Genomic DNA, 26,519 nt, shown 5'->3' with positions numbered 1-26,519 from the left:
TATAGCCATGTGTAACAACTAACATACCTCAACAATTCTGTCATTTACTTGAATCTTCTTGCAGAGATCTGCTGCACTGCCTTCACTAATACTCTTCACAAATATTCCAGATAGTTCCTCTGAAATAGGAGTGAAAGTATAAAATGACATCAATACAAGGAAAATGCAAAACATTCTCACCAAAAATGAGCAGCTTATATAAATCTATGATGACTGTGATAGTAAAAATTCAGCTAAATAACAGGCTGTGTTTGGACACTTAACAAGGAAAACATTATTAGATATTATGGATACCTTTCAGCAATATGAGAAAAAGTCTTTTCAGATCTGTTTATCGTTGCACTGTATAAACAAGCCAGAACTGTGCACAACAGACAAACTGAATGAGGATGCACTGTTTTAAACAGATTTGTATGGGAGGCTACTTGGATTTGGAGGCTTCAATCTCCATCCTGTCATCCTTCATTACCATTACTTTAGGCCAGATGTCTCCAAACATTGTAGCCTAAGGGCCACACGGGCTCTTCCACCAAGTTCCAAGGATAATTTATTTAAAAACACCAGTTTATCAGCAAACACAGTGGCTCAAAGATTAAATGATATTGCTGAAAATATACTAACTTATTTGTCTGAGAAAACTCGACACTTAAGAGTAGTTCTCTTTCACTCTGGATAAGTCAACAGGTGCTTCAAATACTGCACAAAGGAAAATCCAAGATGGAATAATGAATTATGTATGTATTATGAATGTATTATGAAAAGGCCAGACTGCTACTCACCACATTGAGGAGATGCTGAGTCACAGATAGGCACAACAAAAAGACAATCAAACAAGTAAGCTCTTGGCCAAAACGGCCTTCATCAGAATTAGCCCCCCCCCCCCCCCCCACACACACACACACGAGTGCACAGTCTCTGGCTGCCGAGGTCAGACTAGAGCTTACTGACATTCGCAGCATTCACTGCACGAAGTTTTCAGAGCAGAAAATGCCATTCAGAACATGAATATTCAGAAGTTGCTTCTGATAATTTCAAATATTTGTTTGTCCATGAGCTTCAAAATTTGTTGAAAAACAGACCTAACATTATTGTTAATTCAATTTGTAGTGTGTACAGCTACTGCCTTATGGACATCTTTAATAGATTTGTGTTGGTTAACAATGACAAATCAGAATTGAAACTCACAAACAGGTACAGCAAGGAAAAGGATTACCATGTGCTGGCAAAAACAAGATCATATAACATCCTTGTAGAGAATTTGCAACAACATTGCGGAAGCCTGAGCAGTGGTATGGATGACAATAATCATGGCATGAGGCACACTGTGATCAGTACAGCTGACTGAATACAGCAGTGTCAGAGCTTCTACTTTACAGAGCAGTAGTTTATAAGAGACTGCATGACTTAATGTTCCTTTACAGTGGCTGAAGAGACCAACCAGGTAAGAAAGTGGATTTTGAAATGGTTGTTAAAGACTGAAGAAATGAAACTAAAAAGACTCCTCATGTGAAACACTGTTCATTAAACGAGTCAGTTTCTTACACTTTCTTCAAGTCATTGTGTGAATCACTCGTTATGGGAGGTACTTGATAAGTCAGGTTCAACTGCAATTAAAAAAAATATGTCGGGCTGGATACCACGCATGTCTGACCTGTTACCTTGGGCTGTATTGATTGTGTTCACTGGCTGCAGTTCGGAGAGCCCTGCTTTAGGCAAATGCTGGGGTGGTTCCAATATAAGGCAACGGTTGACGATCTCAACATTATCAAATTACACCTGTAAGAGAGAGAGAGAGAGAGAGAGAGAGAGAGTGTGTGTGTGTGTGTGTGTGTGTGTGTGTGTGTGTGTGTGTGTGTAAAATACTACAGCACATTCAATATACTTGTAAAAGTGATCTACTGTTGAAACTTCTACTACCACTACTGCTGCTGCTGCTACCACCACCACCACCACCACCACCACCACCACTGTTATAATTTATAAAACAGTGGATGCCATAAGAAATGCCAGCCATAACTCCCACACTTGAAGATGTCAGTCTCTCTGTCTGATAAATGCAAATAGTGAAGTTGGCATATTGTTAATTTCTCTTCACTTGCTGTTCAAGATAACACTGCTCACTGGTCAAGTGGTGGTCATTACAAGTAACACTTTGTTTGAGTTTTAATGAGAAGATCATCCATGGCTTTGCAAGCCACTGTGAGAAAATTAGTGGCAACTTTTTTTTCTGTTGCTTTTCTTAACAGTTCACTAGTTTCATGGTAGTGTATGTAGACCTTATACACTAATACACAAGTACATTCTCTTATTTACATCTATTCTATCCCTTTGTCATCTGCTGTGAGGCTGCAGTGTTGCTGTATATTGCAATAAATAGTGTAGGTAAATATTCTTTTAACTGTCCCAGTGCCAGTCCAAAGCCCACAACAAAAATAAAGCTGAGAAAAGACAAGCTTGTTGGCAGTACTCAGAAACCAGCAGGTGTGAGAGGCATGACAAAGAAGCACTTGATGCATGGCTGCCAAGTCTTACATTTAGCAGGCAAAGGCTTACATGTTAGGCCAATACTTCACTAGCTTCCCCAACCTCATCAACATGTTTGACAAAATCCACAAACCTATCATCCAGAACACCCTACTGCAACTTGTTAATGATCTCACACTGAAAAAATATCAATCTTTGTTGAGTGCCAACTTCAATCCTTTATCTATGATTTATCATTCTTTATGCCACATCCTTATGCAACAAAACTGTCCATGCTTTACTGTCATGGAACACTATTACCCCTATGTCCTAAGAACCTCAAACTTACCAGACCCTTCTTCATAAATGTTAACAAACTATATGCCTGTGTACAATATAGAGAGATGTGCCATAAATTGTAAACCCCCTGGCTTAGTTCAGGTTCACTGACCACATATTAATGATAAAGTTCAAGACCAAGAGATCTAATACTTATCTTCCTGGGCACTCACCATCTTTCCTTAATATCAAATTCCTCACCTCTGATAGTTCCTGACACATGACTGCTCATATGAAACTGCCAACTACCAACAATACTTTTACATCAATAGCTGCTGACCCCATAAATAGTCTCATCATGATGCACCTGCAGTTATAACCAGTTCTCTTGCCATTTCCCTTAAAATGAACATCCTGTTAGCCTTTCACAGTCAGACACTACTGCATTACTTTCCACATTGGGTCTAAATATTACATATCTCCCCCCCCCCCCCTTAACCCCACCAAAACCTCACACTTAGCCACACAAAACAGCTGAAAAGGAGTAAATGCTCACCTGACATTTAATGTCCTGTCAAAAGTGAGGTCATTTAAAGATGGAACAAAAGCTCAGATGGGGTCAAGGACGGGGGAGGAAATCAGCTGTGCCCTTTCAAAGCAACCATCCTGGCATTTGATAGGAGCAATTTAAAGAAATCACAGAAAACCTTAGTCTGGATGGCCAGACATGGACTTGAACCATCATCCTCCTGAATGCAAGTCCAATTTGCTAACCACTGTGCCACCTTGCTTAGTAACTACCTTTCTGGATGAGGACCACTAACTCATACTCTCATAATCTGCCGCAGCTTTGACCAAAATACTTGCAGCCTCTGAAAAAATAGAATTCTATTACCTGTTAACCTATGACATATTCTTGTGCATTCCCACTTCAACCCTTTGCCCTATACCATGCCTTCATGAAGACTACTACGTCTACCCATCACCTACTTCTAGACTGTTGCCATCCTATGTCTTTAAGGAGTCACACATATACTGTATAAACTTTGCTGCAAACGGTGCATGGAATTTTACATTGACATTATCACAAACATAATGTCTACCAGCATGAATGTCCATAGGCAAATTGTGAGTAATGGAATCCTTGCCCAACAGGACCTCATACTTCATCACAATGTGGTCAAATTCAACAGCTCACTGTTCTTTCAAAACATATGATATCTAATTCCTTTCCAGTGCAATGGATAAAGACAGTGTATCACACTTACATACATCAACATGTAATGCCTGTCATTCTGGTACCTAGTGAGAAGGAAATCTCATAAAACAACATATACTCTTAGGTACTCTAGATGCAACTTACCTTTCTCACATACATATCCTGCTATTGTTATGCCAAGCCCATGGTAATCTTTTTTCAATTCAACATTGAATTTTTCCATCTCTGGCAGAGGAGTCTCAAGAGGCATCATATCCATAGTTAGGACAGGAAGAGATGTAGGACCCACCATCCTGGGAGGTATTGGAGCAGATCCAATTGGAACTGGATTTCGCACAACGTCTACAACAAGATTTGGCTCTGGCTGTAAGAAAAAGTGGAAGCAGACAATAAGTAAAATAAGATTACTGATTAGACAGTAAAAAAAAGGGTGGAAGAAAAAGAAAAGAAAGCTTTATACATTGCCCTTGTATAATGAAGTGCAGTGCAATGAAATAGACTTAGATTAGTACCTTTAACAGTTAAGGAAGATTATCAACAGAATATTCTCATTCTCTCATCTTATGTAGAGCACCACAAGCTGTAATTTTTTATGCCTTCCATCACTGCCTGTGCTGAACACATCCTCTGTTTCTTTAACAATGTGACAGTGTCCGACATTTACTCATTTCATTCACTTATGTACTCAAAAATTATGTATCAGTCACTGTAATTTGAAACCATGCAAGTATTAAAAGTCTTTTTCTAGTACCATTCTGCCATTAATAACCACTGAGCCACAGTGAGAGACAACTGTGTTAGCACAAGTTTCATGTCAGTAGTTGTGCATGAATGGTCAACATACTACACTATTGTGATAACAATAACATTTTGAGCGAGAAGAAATGGGAACAAGTTAACAATGAACGTGGTTAACACACAGCGAGCTGTTGCACTGTGTACTCTGCTATGAAGCACTCATTTAAAGAAGGAAAATTTAACAAATTTAAAGAATTAACTCAGTGCTTAGTTTCACAAGGTTACTCTTGAGACATGTCTACAATACTTTACTAAAATGTGTGTTCAAACTGATATAAACATTATAAAAATTAATTAAATAACAGAAAGTACTTCATCAATAAAATTAACAATACATCAAACTGAAGACAAACTTCTACTTATTGGTAACAGATCATCAGTAATTGCAGCATGTTTGAAGCACACACAAATTTAAAAAAATATAACTGAATTCAAAATTTATTTCATGTATTTGACAAACTTGATCCTTTTGTTCCTGATTTAGCAATTAAAGACTGATGTTCACGTTAGTTTCAACTACTGATAATATTCAGTTACAGTTTTCATTTCCAACTGACATTTTAAAAGATATAGTTAGAGAAATTAACTTGTTTGGGCCTGTTGTGTGATTTGCAATCAATATGCCATTATTTTAAATTTTTCCCTTGGTGACTGGTAATAAAATATCACCCTATGCAACCAAAATAAACTTCACTGTGTAAACTAACTCTTTCACAAATTTCAAGACAATGTTTAATGAGTTCATTTCAGTAAGTAGTCAAGTAAATTTCATGCTTTCGTCATTACAATGAAAAATTAACAAATTTTGTTTTCAAAATAACCACAAAAGCTCTGTTAAAATGCTCCTCAATTTCCTTCTCTGTAAAATTTTCATCACTATTCAGTAATCACAGAGGCACACTCATGAGTTTTATTTTCTATAGCATCGAGTGGTTTTGTACATCCAAACACGTGTCACTTACTGAAAAAATGCTGAAAAATAAAATTCTGCCCACATGTTGTAAAAAAATATTTTACTAAAACAACTTGGATATGGTGCTTCAAATCTGGAAGGAAAAAAAACCACACATACAATAGTGGATTATAAAATACAAATTTGAATTCCACAGGAATTAACAGTGTAAAACAAATGTTCCCGTGCAGTTCAATACAATTACTTATTTCTAAGTTGCCTTTTCTTCACAGAGTGTAACCTACACAAAGCTTGTTTCAAACCTGTTATAACTCCAACTCTCTAAGACACTGCACGCTCTAAGACAGATCAAAATTCCCACACAAGCAAAACTAATGGCAAACAAAACAAGCATCTCAATCAACCATGCAACTCACATGAAGTTCTAATTCGGAGCCTTGCTGGTACATGAAAGGATTATCATACGAGTCCAAAATGGGAGTCTGAGTATTGAATGTTTCTGGATATCCATTCTGCACAAGATGACGATCAAGCTCCTCTGGATCACCAAGGATCTTGGTTGGAACAATTGGTGCATGACTTCCCAAAGCCTGTGAAATAGTAATTTATGTTCTAAATTAAAGATCATGTACCTGCACAGTGCACTACAATTGTTTATTTCTTCACAGTGTCACCGACTAACTGATAAGAACACAAATAGCAAAAATATATTTATTTCATACATTAGTGTTACATACATTTTCCAAGCAAATATTCAAATGCCAGCTTTAAATAATGGCATAATAGTACTCCTATTGTAAAAGTTCTTTGTGTTTCATCACATCATTACAATGTGAGAAGAATCCTCTGTTTAACTGTCCTGTTGAATTATAAATCCTTTGACAAATTTGTCTTAATTTCTTGAAAATAATTTCTTCCCATAATCACAGTCCAGTTGCCCATAGCTTATTCCAGTTGCAAAAGAAGCAAAAAGAATGATCAGGTTTTAAAACATGATGATGACAATGACTTTACAGATGGAGCATAAGTTCAGATTGAACAATGATGGGAAATGATATCATCCATGTCCTTCTCAAAGGAACCATCCAGGCAGTCTCCTCAAATGATTTAGGAAAGCCTAAATCTGAATAACTAGACAAGAATTTGAACTGTGCTCCCTCTGCATGGGTGTCCCATGTTCTCACAACTGCACCAACTTGGTCAGTAATTCTCACAGAAGTTTTAGAAACTGTCACAATTAGTATAGTACTGAACAGTGAAAACACCTTCTGTGAACGCCAACCCATAGTTGAAATTAGTAAAGTTATTTTCCATTACCTTTGATAGAATAAAACTGTCCATACACTTCATTAACATGTATCTTCAAAAAAGTAATTTCTCTAAATTGTGAGTGCAGTTTTCCAAAAATTTGGTTGCTACACATTTTCTTCAGCAGGGAACTTGACATTAATGTATCATTCAACAGAAAAGTGATCTCCTACTCATTTGCTGTGCTACTGACAAAAGTTATAATATAAGGGGCATTCAAAAAGAAACAAGCCGGAGGCATAATTACAGAAACCAGTACCTGTATGTTAGAAGTATTGAATCTGGCTGTTGAGACACTTGTCCCACTGTGACACAAGACGGTGAATGGCTGCCTCATAAAATTCCCAGGGCTGCGGTGTTAAACAGTTCCGCATGTACAGCTGGACGTCATCATCCGAGGTGAATCGTTTGCCCCTCAGAGCCTTTTTAAGGAGACCAAAAATGGTGTAATCACAGGGAGAGAGGACCAGACTGTATGGAGGGTGGCTGAGAACCTCCCATTTGAATTTCTGCAGGAGTGCCACGACTATGTTGGCCGTATAAGGCTTTGCATTGTTGTGGAGCAGAATGACCCCACAGGTGAGATTGCCTGGTCGTTTTGATTTGATCGCTTGGTGAAGAGTGTCAATGTTTGTGAGTAACGCTGGGCATTCACTATTGTCCCATGCTGCAGGAAGTGAATCGGAAGGCGGCCATTTTGGTCAAAGAAGAATGTCATCATAGGGGCAAACAATTCACCTTGGATGACGACATCCAGCTGTACGTGCGGAACTGGTTAACATCGCAGTCCCGGGAATTTTATGAGACAGCCATACAATGCCTCATGTTACAGTGGGAAAAGCGCCTCACAGCCAGGGTCAATACTTGTAACATACAGGAACTGGTTTCTGTAATTATCCCTCCGGCTTGTTTCTTTTTGAATGTCCCTTATATATTGGACAAGGTATTCATTCTGTCAGTTCTACTCATACCTATTCAAAGTTGGCGATTAGATCCTTGTGTCACACATCATGTCACTATGTCTGTTAATATTTCACTATGTCACTAATGCTCTATTCACAGACTTACTGTGAAATATATTTACAACATAGCCCTGCACCTAACATAATGTGTCCTGTTCTCTGAATACTAGTGTATTATGTTCAGCAATAGAGACAAAAAGCCCTACACTCTGAAACAGATTTAAACAGCCATTAGAAAATGTGTTTATCATAAAATCCTGCTTATAATATGCTCTACAAATGTGCAAATATTACACATTAATATTATTGGTCAATAATTCTTATAAACAATACTGACATGTCTACTTTCTTAACATGCCCCCCCCCCCTCGTCTTTTTCCCAAGAATACGACAGTTGTCTGCATGGGTTTAATATGACACAGCAATAATAATACTGTGTCATTAAATCTCTAGTATTATTTTAAAATTAACCTTAAAAAAAAAAAAACACTCAACTTTCTTCTTTCTCTCTCTCTCTCTTTTTATCAATCCATTGTGTTCTTTATGTGGTGTATGCATTACACTTAGCAGCATTTCTTTCTAAATCACTGGTCCCCATTAACTGTGCAAGTGGAATTCTTTTGGTGGAGGGTCTAATAAATTTTATAAAGTCTTTGTGAGTGTGCATGCTTCTAAATTTTCAGTGTCTGTTAAACCATCATTCAGTGAAAACATGATTCCTGAATATAGCCCTGCAACAGATGTGGCTAGTTGTAATGCGATAAAAATTGACTACATATGTCAATCTTAATCGGGCAGGTAGGTTAGAAAATTTAAAAAGGGAAATGGATATGTTACAGTTAGATGTAGTGGGAATTACGGAAGTTTGGTGGCAGGAGGAACAAGACTTCTGGTCAGGTGAATACAGGGTTATAAACACAAAATCAAATAGGGGTAATGCAGGAGTAGGTTTAATAATGAACAGGAAAATAGGAACGAGGGTAAGCTACTACAAACAGCATAGTGAATGCATTATTGTGGCCAAGACAGATACGAAGCCCACCCCTACCACAGTAGTACAAGTTTATATGCCAACTAGCTCCACATATGACGAAGAAATTGGTGAAATGTATGATGAGATAAAAGAAAGTATTCAGATAGTGAAGGGAGACGAAAATTTAATAGTCATGGGTGACTGGAATTCAAAAGTAGGAAAAGGGAGAGAAGAAAATGTAGTAGGTGAATATGGGTTGGGGGGAAGAAATGAAAGAGGAAGCTGCCTGGTAGAATTTTGCACAGACCATAACTTAATCATAGCTAACACTTGGTTCAAGAATCATAAAAGAAGGTTGTATACATGGAAGAAGCCTGGAGATACTGACAGGTTTCAGATAGATTATATAATGGTAAGACAGAGATATAGGAAACAGGTTTTAAATTGTAAGACATTTCCAGGGGCAGATGTGGACTCTGACCACGATCTATTGGTTATTAACTGTAGATTAAAACTGAAGAAACTGCAAAAAGGTGGGAACCTGAAGAGATGGGACCTGGATAAACTGACAGAACCAGAGGTTGTATGGTGCTTCAGGGAGAGCATTAGGGAACGATTGACAAGAAGGGGGGAAAGAAATACAGTAGAAGAAGAATGGGTAGCTTTGAGAGACGAAATAGTGAAGGTAGCAAAGGATCAAGTAGGTAAAAAGATGAGGGCTAGTAGAAATCCTTGGGTAACAGAAGAAATATTGACTTTAATTGATGAAAGGAGAAAATATAAAAATGCAGTAAATGAAGCAGGCAAAAAGGAATACAAACGTCTCAAAAATTAGATTGACAGGAAGTGCAAAATGGCTAAGCCGGGATGGCTAGAGGACAAATGTAAGGATGTAGAGGCACAAATCACTAGGGCTAAGATAGATACTGCCTACAGGAAAATTAAAGAGACCTTTGGAGAAGAGAGAACCACTTGTATGAATATCAAAGAGCTCAGATGGAAACCCAGTTCTAAGCAAAGAAGGGAAAGCAGAAAGGTGGAAGGAGTATATAGAGGGTCTATACAAGGGCGATGTTCTTGAGGATAATATTATAGAAATGGAAGAGGATGTAGATGAAGATGAAATAGGAGATATGATACTGCGTGAAGAGTTTGATAGAACACTGAAAGAGCTAAGTCAAAACAAGACCCCGGGTGTAGACAACATTCCATTAGAACTACTGACAGCCTTGGGAGAGCCAGGCCTAACAAAATTGTACCATCTGGTGAGTAAGATGTATGAGACAGGCGAAATACCCTCAGACTTCAAGAAGAATATAATAATTCCAATCCCAAAGAAAGCAGGTGTTGACAGATGTGAAAATTACCGAACTATCAGTTTAATAAGCCATGAAGACGACCTCGGGGAAGATCAGTTTGGATTCCGTAGGAATGTTGGAACATGTGAGGCAATACTGACCCTACGACTTATCTTAGAAAATAGATTAAGGAAAGGCAAACCTATGTTTCTAGCATTTGTAGACTTAGAGAAACCTTTTGAAATTGTTGACTGGAATAGTCTCTTTCAAATTCTGAAGGTGGCAGGGGTAAAATACAGGGAGTGAAAGGCTACTTACAATTTATACAGAAGCCAGATGGCAGTTATAAGGGTTGAGGGGCACAAAAGGGAAGCAGTGGTTGGGAAGGGAGTGAGACAGGGTTGTAGCCTATCCCCAATGTTATTCAATGTGTATATTTGGTAAGCAGTAAAGCAAGCAAAAGAAAAATTCAGAGTTGGAATTAAAATCCATGGAGAAGAAATAAAACCTTTGAGGTTCGCCGATGACATAGTAATTCTGTCAGAGACAGCAACGGACTTGGAAGAGCAGTTGAACGGAATGGACAGTATCTTGAAAGGCGGATATAATATGAACATCAACAAGAGCAAAACGAGGATAATGGAATGTAGTCGAATTAAGTCGGGTGATGCTGAGGGAATTAGATTAGGAAATGAGACACTTAAAGTAGTAAAGGAGTTTTGCTATTTGGGGAGCAAAATAACTGATGATGGTAGAAGTAGAGAGGATATAAAATGTAGACTGGCAATGGCAAGGAAAGCGTTTCTGAAGAAGAGAAATTTGTTAACATCGAGTGTAGATTTAAGTGTCAGGAAGTCGTTTCTGAAAGTATTTGTATGGAGTGTAGCCATGTATGGAAGTGAAACATGGAGATAAATAGTTTAGACAAGAAGAGAATAGAAGCTTTCAAAATGTGGTGTTACAGAAGAATGCTGAAGATTAGATGGGTAGATAACTAATGAGGAGGTATTGAAAATAATTGGAGAGAAGAGAAATTTGTGGTACAACTTCACTAGAAGAAGGGATCGGTTAGTAGGGCATGTTCTGAGGCATCAAGGGATCACCAATTTAGTATTGGAGGGCAGCGTGGAGGGTAGAAATCGTAGGGGGAGACCAAGAGATGAATACACTAAACAGATTCAGAAGGACGGACATTCAAACTGAAACCTGTATCTCTTGGAAGTTATGGACTGTCAAGACAGCAAAAGAAGTGATACATGAGAAATTATTGTAGCATTATAAAGAAGTAGCTGAAATGATTAGTATGTTTACAAAGTAGCTCCGTGGAGGGTTTGGGGCTGAATCTTGGATTGCATGGTAATGTAGGGCACACATATTCATTGCCAAAGTTCTAGTTGAGCACATCTGAACACCACAAGAGAGGATCAATGTATCATGTACCATGCTCACCATGAACCGTTCACATCACTGTCTGCCATCATAGAACAAATAATGGACTCTCTGCAACATTCTGTATCATCCTGCAACATCTGTAAGAGACCAGCAACAGGCAGACTTGGGAATTACCATCATGCATTGGCTTCCACTGAAAACAGAACACAAATGGTTGCCTTTAGAGTGGTGCCATGAGTGGGAAGCATGGACAGCTGATGAATAGTGTCACACTGGATTCAAAGATGAATCTCAATTCTACACTATCCTGGATGACCACCGTCACAGAATGCGGCAATGCCCTGGGGAGAGGTCCCAACTTCCATTGTTTTGGAAAGGCACAGCAGTGTAACACCAGGGGTCATCATGTGAGGAGCCATCGCGTGAGACTTCAGGTCACGGCTGGTAGTGATTGAGGGAACTCTGATGGCACACTGGTACATTAAACACGTCTTGTATTCTCACGCAACAGTATCGTGGTGCCATTTTTCAACAGGGCACTGCTCATCCACAGATGGTACTTGTCCCTATGAAATGTCTGCATGATGTTGAGGCATTCCTGTTGTTAGCAAGATCCTCGGATCTGTCCTTGATAGAACATGTGTGGGACCACATTGGACATCAACTCTGTCTTAATGCCAGTTGCCACAGCTGTGAGCGAGCTTGTCTCAGACGAAGACGCACTTCACGAATGAATCAGTGCATGCATTGAGACTAGAGGGAGTGAAATTTAATACTGATTAGTGGGTTCACATTGCCAAATTATTTGTAACTTTCACTTGATTTTGTAATCAGTGCAATATCATATCACATACCCTTTCAACTCATGAAGTTTCATTTAGTTTCCTCCTCCTCCTCCTCCTCCTCAGAGTGCTTCACTTTTTTTGTCATGTAGTGTATTATTAACAAATACATGAATGGCAAACATCTTCCCCTTGAATGAAAGAAGGTAATTACATCCTCTGTGTTTAAGAATGAGAGGAGAAAGGATTGTAGAAATTATAGAGGTGTAAGTGTGACATGTTCAATGGCTATGCTTTATGGAAGAATGTTAAGAAACAAGATAAAAAAACATTTTAAAGAATCAGCACACTAAAATAGGCTCAATGTCAACTGGTTATGTGTAGATGGTATTTTCATACTTACACAAAGGAAAACTAGATTTAGAGAGTAGAATGAAAACCAGTCCAAGTTGCAAATTTTCACTTTTTATTCATTCGATGACTAATTTTGGGCCAAGGCCCACTTTCAAATCATCACAACAAAGTCAAAAATGGCATTTCCAAAGACATCAAAAATGCAGAATGAACATTTATTGTACATTTATGACATCATCAGAAATGCCATTTTCGACTATCTTGATGATTTGAAAATGGGTCTCGGTCCAAAACTAGTCATCAAATGGATAAAAAGCATTCTTCTGATTAATAGAAGTTGCTGACCCAAGCTATTCCAGCATCCTGGAAGTTTGTTGGATCTAGAGAGGTTGAACTGTGAATTTAACATTAACAGACTGAGAAAATGTATGTAACACACTGCTATTATTTAAGATGTAGCTGAAAATGTGGAAACAGCTGTGCGTTAATACTATACATTAATGTAGTTAGGGCCTTACTGTGTGGAGGCACCAGCTCTGTGAAAGTGAGTAACATGTAATGAATGGAATTACAAATTAGCAATGACCTACAGCAGGGTTGTCCCTTAGCTCCTCTGTTGTTTGAAATATATCAGGAAGAAGTATTAATGACAAGTGAAGTAAAGGTATTCTGATGGGAGTGTCAGCAGGTGGTGGCAAACAATACTCTCTCCTATTCACTAATGACCAGATGATAATTGCAAAAGATAGTGACAATTCTTGCAACCAAGGTGAGGGAGCTCTTTGAAGAACACGACAAGTGGGGTTTAAAAATGGATACAGTACATGATAGTGGGTTGTGATGAACAGCACAATTTGAATACAGCGAATTTTAGAATTAAATGTTGTTTTTGTTCTAAATATCTCTCCCTATCAATGGAAGGAGCATTGAAGAGATTTAAAACATGCACATAAATGAAGGTTATAGTTATGCAAGCTTTTGGAGCCAATGGCTCCTTCTTCCAACAGAAGGGCTGAGAGGGAAGGAAGAGGGCTGAAGGAAAAGGACTGGAGGTGTTTAGGAAAAGGGGTAGATTTCGGAAAAGTTACCCAGAACCGTGGGTCAGGAAAGAGTTACTGGACGGGATGAGAAGGAAATTTAAGTGTTTAGGAAGTCTTTATGAAGATGTATTTCTCTGGAGTAACCCACAAGTTACAGGCAACTCAGGCATGAGGAGAACAGAAGCTTTTGAAATGTGATGCTATAGAAGAATGCTGATGATTACATGCATAGATCACATAACAAATTAAGAGGTTCTTGAGAAGGAAAATCTTTCCTTTTCATCCCATCCTGTAAGTCTCTCCTGACTCACGGTTCTGGGTGACTTTTCCAAAATGTACACCTTTTCCTAAACCTCTCCAATTCTTTTCCTTCAGCCCTCTTCCATCCCATTCAACCCTTCTGCTGGAGGAAGCAGCCACTGGCTCCAAAACTTGCACAAGTACAAATCTCCTTTTTTGTGCACGTTCCGCTACCATTTGGTGAGTAGATTTTTTATCCATCCAATTAAATTATATTGTTAAAAATTGAGTATTTTCATTGTTATAAAAAGATTATACATAATTCTATAGTGGACAATAGTAGTGCCATTTATTTTGGCACTCCATCTGAGTCAGCAACCCAAGAAATGAGGAGAGAGAAAAAGATCTACTACTTTTCAGGGAAATGTATTACAGGAGACAATGAAGAGTTCAGAAAAATTATATAAGTGGAAGGGAACAAAGTGGAATCTTTTGAGAGGAAGAGGTTACTATGGTATGATCATATAGAACCAACTGAAGATGATAGAAGTGGAAGTAAGATGTGGAGGGGAGTGCCAGAAGGAAAGAGTAAATAAATTCAATCCCATAGAAGAAGTTTGACAGAAGTCAAGGAAGCTGCAGACTCTATAAATCTCGGGGAGGGGGGGTACATTGATAAGAATGTAAACAATGGAGGTTGAAAAGTGAGAAACAACATTAGCTGTAAACAATTCACAAATAAGTATATATAATTAGGAGCTTATTGCTTGGTTTGCCTGCTACTAATGAGCCATGGACTACAGTTATTTCTTCAATGAACCACTCTGAACCAAAAATACACATATTGTCGGGTAAGATATCTTGTGTTTCAAAATTTCAGATTTGGAACTAGTACGACAATAACTATATTGAGTTCGAACGAATGCGAGTATTATTAATATTATTTTTGTACAGACATCTATTTTGGTACGCCGTCTGGGATCTATGGCTGAACATTATTTAATCTTATATCCATGGATTTCTGTTTACAGTAAAGATCTAAACTGCAGTGAATTTTTCTGTTTGTTTGCTGAATTGATCTAATAAGCCTAGGTTACCCCCCTTCCTCCCTCTTACAAAAAAAGATGATTTTCACAAACTAAACTCAAATCTTGCCCTGCCACATAGACAGGCATATCAATTCAGTAAAAATTTGAAAAGAGGTGGAACATGTAATGGATACTGGTAAGTAGCAAGTACACCCAGAGCCATTTGCTATCAAACCTTAAAACTATTTTGCCATTTAGAGTGAAACGAATGAGTAGACTTCCCACCTCCATCCTGCAGTTCAGATTTTGGATATACTCTTGACTGACTGACTATTTAGTATGACTGAATGTAATTAATGAATATTAAATTTATACAGCTTTTGTTAGTATACATTGCAAATATACGTATTTGAAATTGTAAGGAACAATGTTTGGTTGTAAGCTATCTTGGCAATAACAACTGCTTGATACAGAAGATAGCTGAAAGCAGGGGAAGAGGCACAAGCACATACTTGATAATCAGGAGAGGTGGGTTCAACAGGGCGGGCAACCACAAGGCGAACATGACTGCCTGACTGTCTGAGAACTGCAGCCACTTGCTCAGAGCCCATTCCACGGAGGTTGACATCACCAATTTGCAGAATATGGTCTCCACTCTGCAACCGATTATCCTGTAAAAGACAAAACAACATTTAATACTCAAACAAAATCAAGTGTAAAATTATACCTACCAATTACAAAAATCTATTATTAGTTGTAATGTTTCCTATATTTATTTATCTATTTTACCTCAGAGTTTAGCATTAAGCTCCTCGTATAAGAATCCAAGGACATGAAAGTTAAGCCATAAGTGAGAAGGATGTGAGATACAGTTGTAACCTATGTTATTCAATCTGTACACTGAGCAAGCTGTGAAGAAAACCAAGGAGAAATTTGGAATGTGAATTTAAGTTCATGGAGAAGAAATGAAATATATATATATATATATATATCAATATAATGGAAGGAAACATTCCACGTGGGAAAAATTATATATATATATATATATATATATATATATATATATATATATATATATATATATATATATATATATATATATATATATATATATATATATATAGACACACACACACAATTTTCTGGTAATTCTGTCAGAGATGACAAAGAGCTTGGAAGAGCTGATGGCTGGATTGGGTAGTGACTTGAAAATAAATTATGAGATAATAACCACAAAAGTAAAACATGAGTAATGGAATGTAATCTAATTAAATTAGACAATGTTGAGGGAATTACATAAGGAAATGAGACACTAAAAGTGGTACATGAGTTTTGATGTTTAAGCAACAAAGTAATTGATGATGGAATAAGTAGGGAAGACGTAAAGTGCATACTGGCAACAGCAAGAAAAACATTTTTGAAACAGAGTAATCTGTTAATATAAATTTAAGTGTAAGGAAGTCTTTATGAAGCTGTATTTCTCTGGAGTGACCCACAAGTGATAAGCAACTCACGCACGAGGAGAACAGAAGCTTTTGAAATGTGATGCTATAGAAGAATGTTGATGATTAGATGGGTAGATCAATAACTAATTAAGAGTTTCTCAATCAAATTGGGGAGAAATGACATTTATGGCACAGTTTGACTAAAAGATTGATAGGACACATCCGGAGGCATGAATGAATTTTCAGTTTAATAATGACTGAAATATACGTCTTGTTTCTTCACTTAATATTGACTTTTGAAATTTTATAAGTTGTCTATCATGAGATAAATCACTTCCATTTTAAAGCAAATATTAATTAAGGTTTTTCAGTATTTTTGTGATTCTCTGCTGTAAGTCAAACAAACCTGTGCCTATGACTACATGTGCCAACCGTCTTTGCACATGTTCAAAATCCTCTGTTACTCCTGCTCAGCATTGGTCCCACACATGCAACATTCTAAAATGGGATGCTAAACTGATTCATAAGCAATCTCCTTTATTTATCCAGCATCTTGCCAATGAACCAAAGTACGTCATGTGCTTTACTCAAAACTGAGCCTATGTGATCCTTCCATTTCATATCCTTACAAGTGTTACCCCTCCCAGTCCACTCATCCATGTCGTCATTGCACCACTTCCCAACCTACAGCCAAAACGAAATCACCTGTTGCCACATTCCTACACTGTACACTTGCTGCCTCTCCCTCCCAGCTGTCAACTATGCTTCCTCAACCTCCCCTACCACTACTGCCTCCTCTCGCTCCTCACTCTATACACCTTCATCCTAGATGATCCACAGTGCTAGCACAATGTAGTCTGTGTTACTGTACAAGAGTGATTTTTTTGTGTGTGTGTGTGTGTGTGTGTGTGTGTGTGTGTGTGTGTGTGTGTGTTTGAGTGTGTGCATGAGAGAGAGAGAGAGAGAGAGAGAGAGAGAGAGAGAGAGAGAGGAATGTACTACATAACAGCTCAGATCCCCCAACACTTCCAGTGGATGCCTGAAATTAATTCTACTTCTATAATGAATCTTCATTCAAGACAACATGCTGCATCCTCCCAACAATGAAAAGACTGCAAAACATTTCAGCTTTTCGCCAAAAAGAAGAAATAGAAAACATACACACATTCACACAAGCACAACTCACACACTCATGACCACTGTCTCCAATCGACTGCAACTGCATCTGACATGAGGAGCTATCTGGAGTGGGCACTGGGGATATTGGCTACTAGTGAAAGCAGCCATACGATTTACAAACTAAGCTGTTAAGCTGTGACCCTTGCGCTGCTTTCCATATGGGTACGGCAACTAAAAAACTGTCTGGCCACATGAATGGTCACAATTAAACTGTGGCCGAGAAACAGCTGGACTACCCAGTTGAACATGCTGCCCAACACCATGTGCTTCACTTCAATGACTGCTTCACAGCCTGTGCCGTCAGGAGCTTTCCTATCAATACCAATTTTTCTGAATTGCACAGGTAGGAACTTTCCCTAAAATGTATCTCTCATTCCTGTCATCTCCCTCACCTTAATCTTTGCTAGCTCCTGTCCTTCACCTACTTATCCCCTCCCCTGCTCCCACTCCAGCACTAGACACACCTTCTGTTCTGTTAACACACCCACAGTCCTTTTCCCTTCTCTTTTTTCCCTCTCCCTTCCTGTTCCCACTACATCCCACAAGCTCTCACAGGCCCTGAATCCCTGCCCTGCTATCCCTCCCCTTCCCCACACCATGGCTCCTCCTCCTCAGCCCCCATCAACCATCCCAGACTCCTGCCCATGTCAGACGCAGTTGCACTCTGTAGTTGGGTCACTGCTGCTGGAGACAGTATATATATGTGTGTGTGTGTGTGTGTGTGTGTGAGAGAGAGAGAGAGAGAGAGAGAGAGAGAGAGAGAGAGAGAGAGAGAGAGAGAGAGAGAGAGAGAGAGAGAATTGTGCTTTTGTGAATGTTTGTGTGTGTTCTACTTCAGAAGGTGCCTTTTGGCCAAAGGTTTAAGTGCTTAGCAATCTTTTCATTGTGCCTGTTTGTGACTAGTGCCTCCTTTAAGTGGTGAATAACAACTTACCCCTTTCATAATATTTTTGTCAGTCACAGAGTCTGTTTGATACCTCGTATACAAATACTTTGTTTAATAAATGTTGGTAATAGGTTTCTGGAGTAAGATATTTACAGACTGCATACTGATTAGCATGGATGAGACTATTCATTTGAGAAGATTTTTATTTCTAGGCTTTTGCTTTGCTACACTCTATTTGGTTCTTGTATCATCAATGAGTGTCTGAACACTAACTTTGATGCCACTGACAGCCTTTACACATAACAATAATTTCTTTGGATATTGTGAGAAATCTTTTGATTAGATTCTGTTACTGTAGTCATTGAAGGCTTAACACATTGCCCTTTTGATTGCCACACAGTTTCTTTCAGCATCTCTCTATCTCTAAGTTTTGTATTATACCTACTATGCAATGATAGTTTTAGAAGTTTCTTTATGGCGAATATAAACCACAGAAGGTCCCTCCTATCATGAACTGTTTTATTGGGTACCTATTTATCAAGAACATGATCAATTATTCTTCCAAATTTGAGCCACCGTTTGTCTACAAGAGCGTGACAAGAGGCAAAAGTTTTGAGTTCCTCTTTGAGATATGACAAGATTGACTCTTTATCTAGCTTACTGAACATGTGAATCTTCCTACTTGTTTTAACTATCCTTTGTACTTTAATAGTTATTGCTGCTAAAACTGCATCTTGGTCACTTACAGCAACTTCAAAGAGGTCAGCACAGTTAAGCCTAATGCATTAGAGCCAATAAATTTCTAGCATGAGTGTGTTTTCGAACTATCTGTTCTACACAGATTTCAGAGAGGGTATTTAGTAATGTTTCACACAATGTCTTGTCATGTCCACCACTTATAAAACTGTAATTATTCCAACTGATGGCTGAATATTTTAAAGTCTCCTCCAATGATGACAGTATAAAAGTTCAAATGTGTGTGAAGTCCTAAGGGACCAAACTGCTGAGGTCATTGGTCCCTAGACTTACACATTACTCAAACTAAGTTATGCTAAGAACAACATACACACCCAAGCCCGAGGGAGAACTCTAACTTCCGGCAGAAGGGGCCGCACAATCCGTGACATGGCGCCTCAAACCGCGTGGCCACTCCATGCAGCGATGACAGTATAACTTCCAAACATACATACTAGCAAACTGAGGTTCTCCATAAAGTTTTCAATTACATCTGCAGCTTTATTCTGTGGTCAATAGAAAAATCCATATACAAGTTAATACTCACTGTTGATACTGATTCTTGCTTCAATGATCTCATATGTAGCTTCAGTTTCTACCTCAGTGGATTTTAATTTGTTGTTTACTGTGACAAACACACCAGTTCCACTTCCCATTGTCTATCGTTCTGAGATACACTTTGATGTATCCTAAAAATTTCACTGCTGTCCATTTTGTATTTTTATCAGCTTCAGAACTTAGTATTATATGAGCTCCACTGCTTTTTAGGAGCAATTCAAGCTATGGCACTTTTTCAGTGAATGTTTTGGCATTTGGTCACTAGGATTTCAGTCATTTCATCTGTGGGGTCATTTCTTTGGCTCTTATACTAATATCTTGGTGTTTCCTACAGCTAACATTATCTAAATGGACAGAGAGTCACCCAAGCCCAACACCATTGTGTGCATTCCACGTACATCCACCCACCAGGGTAGCAGCCTCTTAAGTGTGGTGCACTCCTGGCCCATTTTGGAGGGCTCTACAGTTCTCAACATTGTGGCCACAGTCCAGAAAGTCACAGCCTAGCTCGTCACAGAACCTTCAAAGTCTATGGTGCAGGTCTTCCACTGGACTCAAAAGAAGTGGCCGCAATTAAATCTGTGGATAATGCTGCAGTCTGCAAGCATTATTGATTAGTCTTGAAATGACAAACAACAGGCATTGTACATTCCAATGTGCATCACAATCTGCAGTTGGTTCAACCTTGTTTGGTAAATGCGGAATAGCCTCTTCAACATGTTGAATGTGGCCTCCAGCCCTACACACAGAGCACACAAGTTGATGCTTTCAATCCATTGTTACTATTTCCCTAAGAGATAACAATTCCCCATACATTTGAACTGCCGGAGATTAGCAGACCCTTTCCCTTTTGCTCTCCCTTCCTACCAACATGCGACACAATAGGCTTTACACTGTGTAAACTTGTAAATAATTTACATGAAGCACTAGTAATTGAGATTGGGGGTGGGGGGGAAGGGAGGGGGGAGGGAGGGGAGGGTAGAGTGTGAGTTTGATGGTGCTCCTATGAGACACAGTATGATGTGAGCAAGGCAGTAACTGCTAGCAGATAGATGGAGGGCAGCAAGTGTAATTTCTATTAACAGCACAGGAATCCAAAGTTACTGGTGTAGAAGTCAACTCAAAGTCCATATGTGAACCACACGTATGAGGAGTCACAAGATCATGTAACATGGGCTCATAAAGATTCACAGTCCTTGTCATGAATATTGTCCTCTACGTATTAAGCAGGTCCTCCTCCACAGCTCAATGGTCAATGTATCAGGCTGCTATGCAGAGGACCTCGTTTTGATTCCCATACCACCAGGGGCTTTTTCTTGGTTGGACCACTGGAACAGGGGGCAGTCATCCTCTTGATGGCAACTGAGGAGCTGCTTAAGTGAGAAGTAATGGTTCCCAGGTCCAGAAAACCAACAAACAGCTGGAAGAGTGGCATGCTGACTGTACAGCCTTCCATACTGTATCTAATGATGCCAATGACAGACGATAACATGCCAGTCAGTCGGTCTCGGCTAGCCCACCATGGCCAGGACACTGAGCTTCTCTTTTGCTTTGTACATTACATAGCAAAGATTTTATACAAGCCTGACTCCATCCAATCAAACAATCTTATACTGTATTAATCTTCGTGTAATTGGCGTTGCTTTTCTCGCACGGTTCACAAAAAATTAATCTCCTTTCATTTCTCCATAACAATGATACGAACTGCACATAGATCTGTTATATTTTGGTTCTAAACTACATTTTCCACATTGTTTTCAAGAAAAGCATGTTAGAGAAATCTAATAGATTTTGGCCACACGATGTGTGTCCATGTGGCACAGTGGTTAATGCAACTGCCTTGTAAGCAGAAGATCCTAGGTTCGAGTCCCAATCCAGCACACATCTTCACTCATTACTGCTGATTCCACATAAATTCCCAATGCAGCTGATATAATTGCTTCCTTCCTCTTCCTTTCCTTCCTGCCATCCTCCACCTTCAATTTACATAATACGCCCAGCTGATATTTGAACTTGGATGCAATTCGTTCACAGTAAATAAAATAGGTATTCTAGCACACTACCCTGCTTTTTGAGAAAGCCATCCCTAATGTTCATTATGCATAATCAACTCCAAATCAGTGGGATCAACAGATTGAAAATTGAGCATTTTTCACCATATACGTCGTCTGCAAGTGCATGCGTTCCGATGAATCGAGAAAAGAAACTTTTATGACTACCACTTTTGTACCAATAAGGCCAATGAAAGTAGCGATGGCTGAGCACCCATGGCACCTGGCTATAAAACAGAGGACATGTGTTCTAATCCTGCATGCATCGAGGCCCCCCCCCCCCTTCCCCCTCGGCCACATGTGTATTTTCCTGCGTGTTAAAATTAGTGGGAATACAAAGACTAATAAGGTAAATAAATAAGGCAGGTAAAGAAATTTCTCAAACACCTGGGATTAGTGAAGAATTAAAATTTTAATCAATGTTGTTTGCAAACAATTCTAATAAATATTGTTGCAAATTTGTCACGGATGATCAGAACGAGTTGTTCTCCATCATCAGTCTGTTTCGGTCCTACAGCGTACTGGTAGTGAATTTTTATTGTATATCTGCATAGTCCTTCCCATGAACCATGGACCTTCCCATTGGTGGGGAGGCTTGCGTGCCTCAGCAATACAGATAGCCGTACTGTGGGTGCAACCACAACAGATGGGTATCTGTTGAGAGACCAGACAAATGCGTGGTTCCTGAAGAGGGGCAGTAGCCTTTTCAGTAGTTGCAGGGTCAACAGTCTGGATGATTGACTGATCTGGTCTTGTAACATTAACCAAAACGGCCTTACTGTGCTGGAACAGTGAACGGCTGAAAGCAAGGGGTAACTACAACCATAATTTTTCCCGAGGGCATAAATCTTTACTGTATGGTTAAATGATGATGGTGTCCTCTTGGGTCAAATATTCTGGAGGTAAAATAGTTCCCAATTCGGATCTCCAGGTGGGGACTACTAAGAAGGACGTCATTATCAGCAGAAACAAAACAGGCATTCTACAGATCGGGACATGTAATGTCAGATCCCTTAATCGGGTAGGTAGGATAGAAAATTTAAAAAGAGAAATGGATAGGTTAAAGAAGGCTGTATATGTGGAAGAGGCCTGGAGACACTGGAAGGGTTCAGACAGATTATATAATGGTAAGACAGAGATTTAAGAACCAGGTTTTCAATTTTAAGATATTTCCAGAGGCAGATGTGGACTCTGACCACACTCTGTTGGTTAGGAACAGTGGACTAAAACTAAAGAATCTGCAAAAAGGTGGGAATTTAAGGAGATGGGACCTGGATAAACTGAAAAAACCAGAGTTTGTAGAGAGTTTCAGAGACAGCATTAGGTAACAATTGACAAGAACAGGGAAAAGAAACACAGTACAAGAAGAATGGGTAGCTTTGAGAAATGAAATAGTGAAGGCACCAGAGGATGAAGTGGGTAAAAAGACAGGGCTAGTAGAAATCCGTGGGTAACAGAATAGATACTGAATTCAATTGATGAAAGAAGAAAGTATAAAAATGCAGTAAACGAAGCAAGCACAAAATAATACAATTGCTTCAAAAATGAGATCGACAGAAACTGCAAAATGGCTAAGCAGTGATGCCTACAGGACAAATGTAAGGATGTAGAGGCAAATATCACTAGGGGTACGGTAGATACTGCCTACAGGAAAATTAAAGAGACATTTGGAGGAAAAAGAACCACTTGTATGAATATCAAAAGCTAGGATGGAAAACCAGTTCTAAGCAAACAAGGGGAAGCACAATGGTGGAAGGATTATATAGAGGGTCTATACAAGGGCAATGTATTTGAGGGCAATATTATGGAAATGGAAGAGGACATAGGTCTTAGATAGAGATGAAATCAGAGATATGATACTGCAAGAAGAATTTGATAGAGCACTGAAAGACCTAAGTCAAAACAAGGCCCTGGGATAGACAACAATACATTAGAACTACTGATAGCCCTGATAAAACTCTACCAGTTGGTGAGAAAGATGTGTGTGACAGTCATAATACCCTCAGACTTCAAGACGAATATAATTTTTCCAATCCCATAGAAAGCAAGTGTTGATAGGTGTCAAAATTACCAAACCCAAACTATCAGCTTAATACGTCACAGCTGCAAAATACTGGCACGAACTCTTTACAGACGAATGGAAAAACTGGTAGAAGCCGACCTCGAGGAAAATCAGTTTGGATTCTGTAGAAATGATGGAACACAAGAGGTAATACTCACATTACAACTTAGCTTGGAAGATGGATTAGGAAAGGCAAACCCACATTTCTTGGATTTGTAGTCTTGAGAAATCTTTTGAGAATATTGATTGGAATACTCCCTTTCAAATTCTAAAGGTGGCAGGGGTCAAATATAGGGAGCGAAGAGCTATTTACAATTGTACAGAAACGAGATGGCAGTTATAAGAGTTGAGGGGCATGAAAAGGAAGCAGTGGTTGGGAAGGGAGTGAGACAGGGTTGTAGCCTATCCCTGATGTTATACAATCTGTACACTGAGCAAGCAGCAAAAGAAATAAAAGAAAAATTCAGTGTAGGAATTAGAATCCACAGAGAAGAAATAAAAACTTTGAGGTTCGCCAAAGACATTGTAATTCTGTCAGGGTCAGAAAAGGACCTGGAAGAGTAGTTGAATGGAATGGACAGTGTCTTGAAAGGTGGTTACAATTTGGATGATGATGAGGTCCCATACTCCAAGGAGCGTAGGGAATGATGCAGGAGATCCACACTGCCGACTAGGCAAGGTCGTAGTGGAGATGGTTTGCCATTGCCTTCCTCCAACTGTAATGGGGATGAATGATGATGATGATGATGATGATGAAGACAACACAACATCACCCAGTCATCTCGAGGCAGGTAAAATCCCGGACCCCGTGGGAAATCGAACCCAGGACTCCATGTGCAGGAAATGAGAATGCTACCGCAAGACCACGAGCTGCAGACAAGATGGAACATCAACAAAAGCAAAACAAGGATAATGGAATGTAGCCAAATTAAATTACTTCGAATTAGATTAAGAAATGATACACTTAAAGTAGTAGACGAGTTTTGCTATTTGGGGAGCAAAATAACTGAAGATGGTTGAAGTAGAGAGGATATAAAATGTAGACTGGCAAGAAAAGTGTTTCTGAAGAAGAGAAATTTGTTAACATCGAGTATAGATTTAAGTGCCAGGAAGAATTTACTGAAAGTATTTGTATGGAGTGTAATCATGCATGGAAATGAAACACAGACAATAAATAGTTTAGATAAGAAGAGAACAGAAGCTTTCGATATGTGGGGCGACAGAAGAATGCTGAACATTAGATGGGTAGATCACATAACTAATGGGGAGGTACTGAACAGAATTGGGGAAAAGAGGAATTTGTGGCACAACTTGACTTGAAGAAGGGATCGGTCGGTAGGACATTTTTTGAGGCATTTAGGGATCACCAATTTAGTATTGGAGGGCAGTGTGGAGGGTAACAATTGTAGGGGGAGACTAAGAGATGAATCCACTAAGCAGATTCAGAAGGGTGTAGTTTGCAGATAGTTACTTGTAGATGAAGGAGCTTGCGCAGGATAGAGTAGCATGGAGAGCTTCATCAAACTAGTCTCTGGACTAAAGACCACAACAACAACATCCACACAGTAAAATATTGTTTGTGAAATAATATAGTGAGCTTCTGTAAGTAACATGTGGATATTGTAGTATGTAATTTGTTGTAAACAGCATTTATGTTTATTCAGTAATATCAGGTTGCTTACTGTAAGTCTTCAGTTCCACTATTTTAACAATGGATGATGCATAGCCTGTGATTACTACTGAAATAAATAACTGTGAGCCTGTCACACAAGAAGTCAATGCTGTGTTTCAGTCTGTGCAAGAAATGTAAGATGATGTATTATCAACACATTACTCAAAGTAGGCAGTCTGTTTCTCTGTAGTCCAAATTAACAGGATCAACTTTCACTGAGCAATTTGTGAAGCTGAAGAACAAAAGGACTTTTGTTGACGTTGAAGAACTGTATCAAAAAGACAGAGCAAAAGGTGAAATGAAAGGTGTTGAGGCTAGTGAATCCAGGATGATTTGTAACATGTCTCAGTCAAGCTATGCTTCATCAGTTCTGAATGAAAATTATGAGACAGTAACCAGACAATCAAGCTATGGCGCGGTGCCTCTTAATTTGACAGCATATTGAGAATGAGACAACAAGAATATGCAAGATGTAGATTGCATGTGCAGCATTTCAGTACTGACCAACATGGAGCTTAAGTTTGCTGCATCTTTATCTTCAGCAAGGAATTTCAAACTGAAGTGTAAAAGTAGTCAATGGCATATTATGAAATGTGTCTCACACAAGGATGTAGAAAGCATTGAAGATAAACAGAAACTGGCAGCATTTTGAGTGTGCAGACAGCATCACTTATTACTAGTTTTAATCATGATTACATGACAAATACCTACCAAAAAGGGTGAAAGTATCGAACATTTGACATATGTTTTCACAAAAGAGAGAAGAGTGAACCCTTGTTGCAGTTGGTAGCATATTTATACTAGGTGCCTGGAAAATTGTTGGTGAATGTTTTCCTGTGATTACAAGGAACTACTAATAAATATGGTCCTCAGGTTATACCA

General features: G+C 38.9%; 1 protein-coding gene across 3 annotated transcripts in view; it reads right to left on the bottom strand.

Annotated features, from left to right (window-relative positions):
* Positions 1-26,519, bottom strand: part of LOC126482282 (patj homolog) — a 520,071-nt gene that overhangs the window by 59,171 nt on the left and 434,381 nt on the right. For all 3 annotated transcript variants that reach the window (XM_050106268.1, XM_050106267.1, XM_050106269.1), the window contains 4 exons: positions 15,562-15,720; positions 6,089-6,262; positions 4,106-4,325; positions 28-119 (listed from right to left, as the gene is read on the bottom strand). In XM_050106268.1, coding sequence (XP_049962225.1) covers positions 28-119; positions 4,106-4,325; positions 6,089-6,262; positions 15,562-15,720 — 645 coding nt within the window. The remainder of the gene's footprint in view (positions 1-27; positions 120-4,105; positions 4,326-6,088; positions 6,263-15,561; positions 15,721-26,519) is intronic.

Source organism: Schistocerca serialis, chromosome 5 (assembly GCF_023864345.2).
Source record: "Schistocerca serialis cubense isolate TAMUIC-IGC-003099 chromosome 5, iqSchSeri2.2, whole genome shotgun sequence".
Classification (NCBI taxonomy): domain Eukaryota; kingdom Metazoa; phylum Arthropoda; class Insecta; order Orthoptera; family Acrididae; genus Schistocerca; species Schistocerca serialis.
The sequence above is the reverse complement of the archived record's forward strand: the minus strand, read 5'-3'. Positions and strand labels throughout refer to the sequence as shown.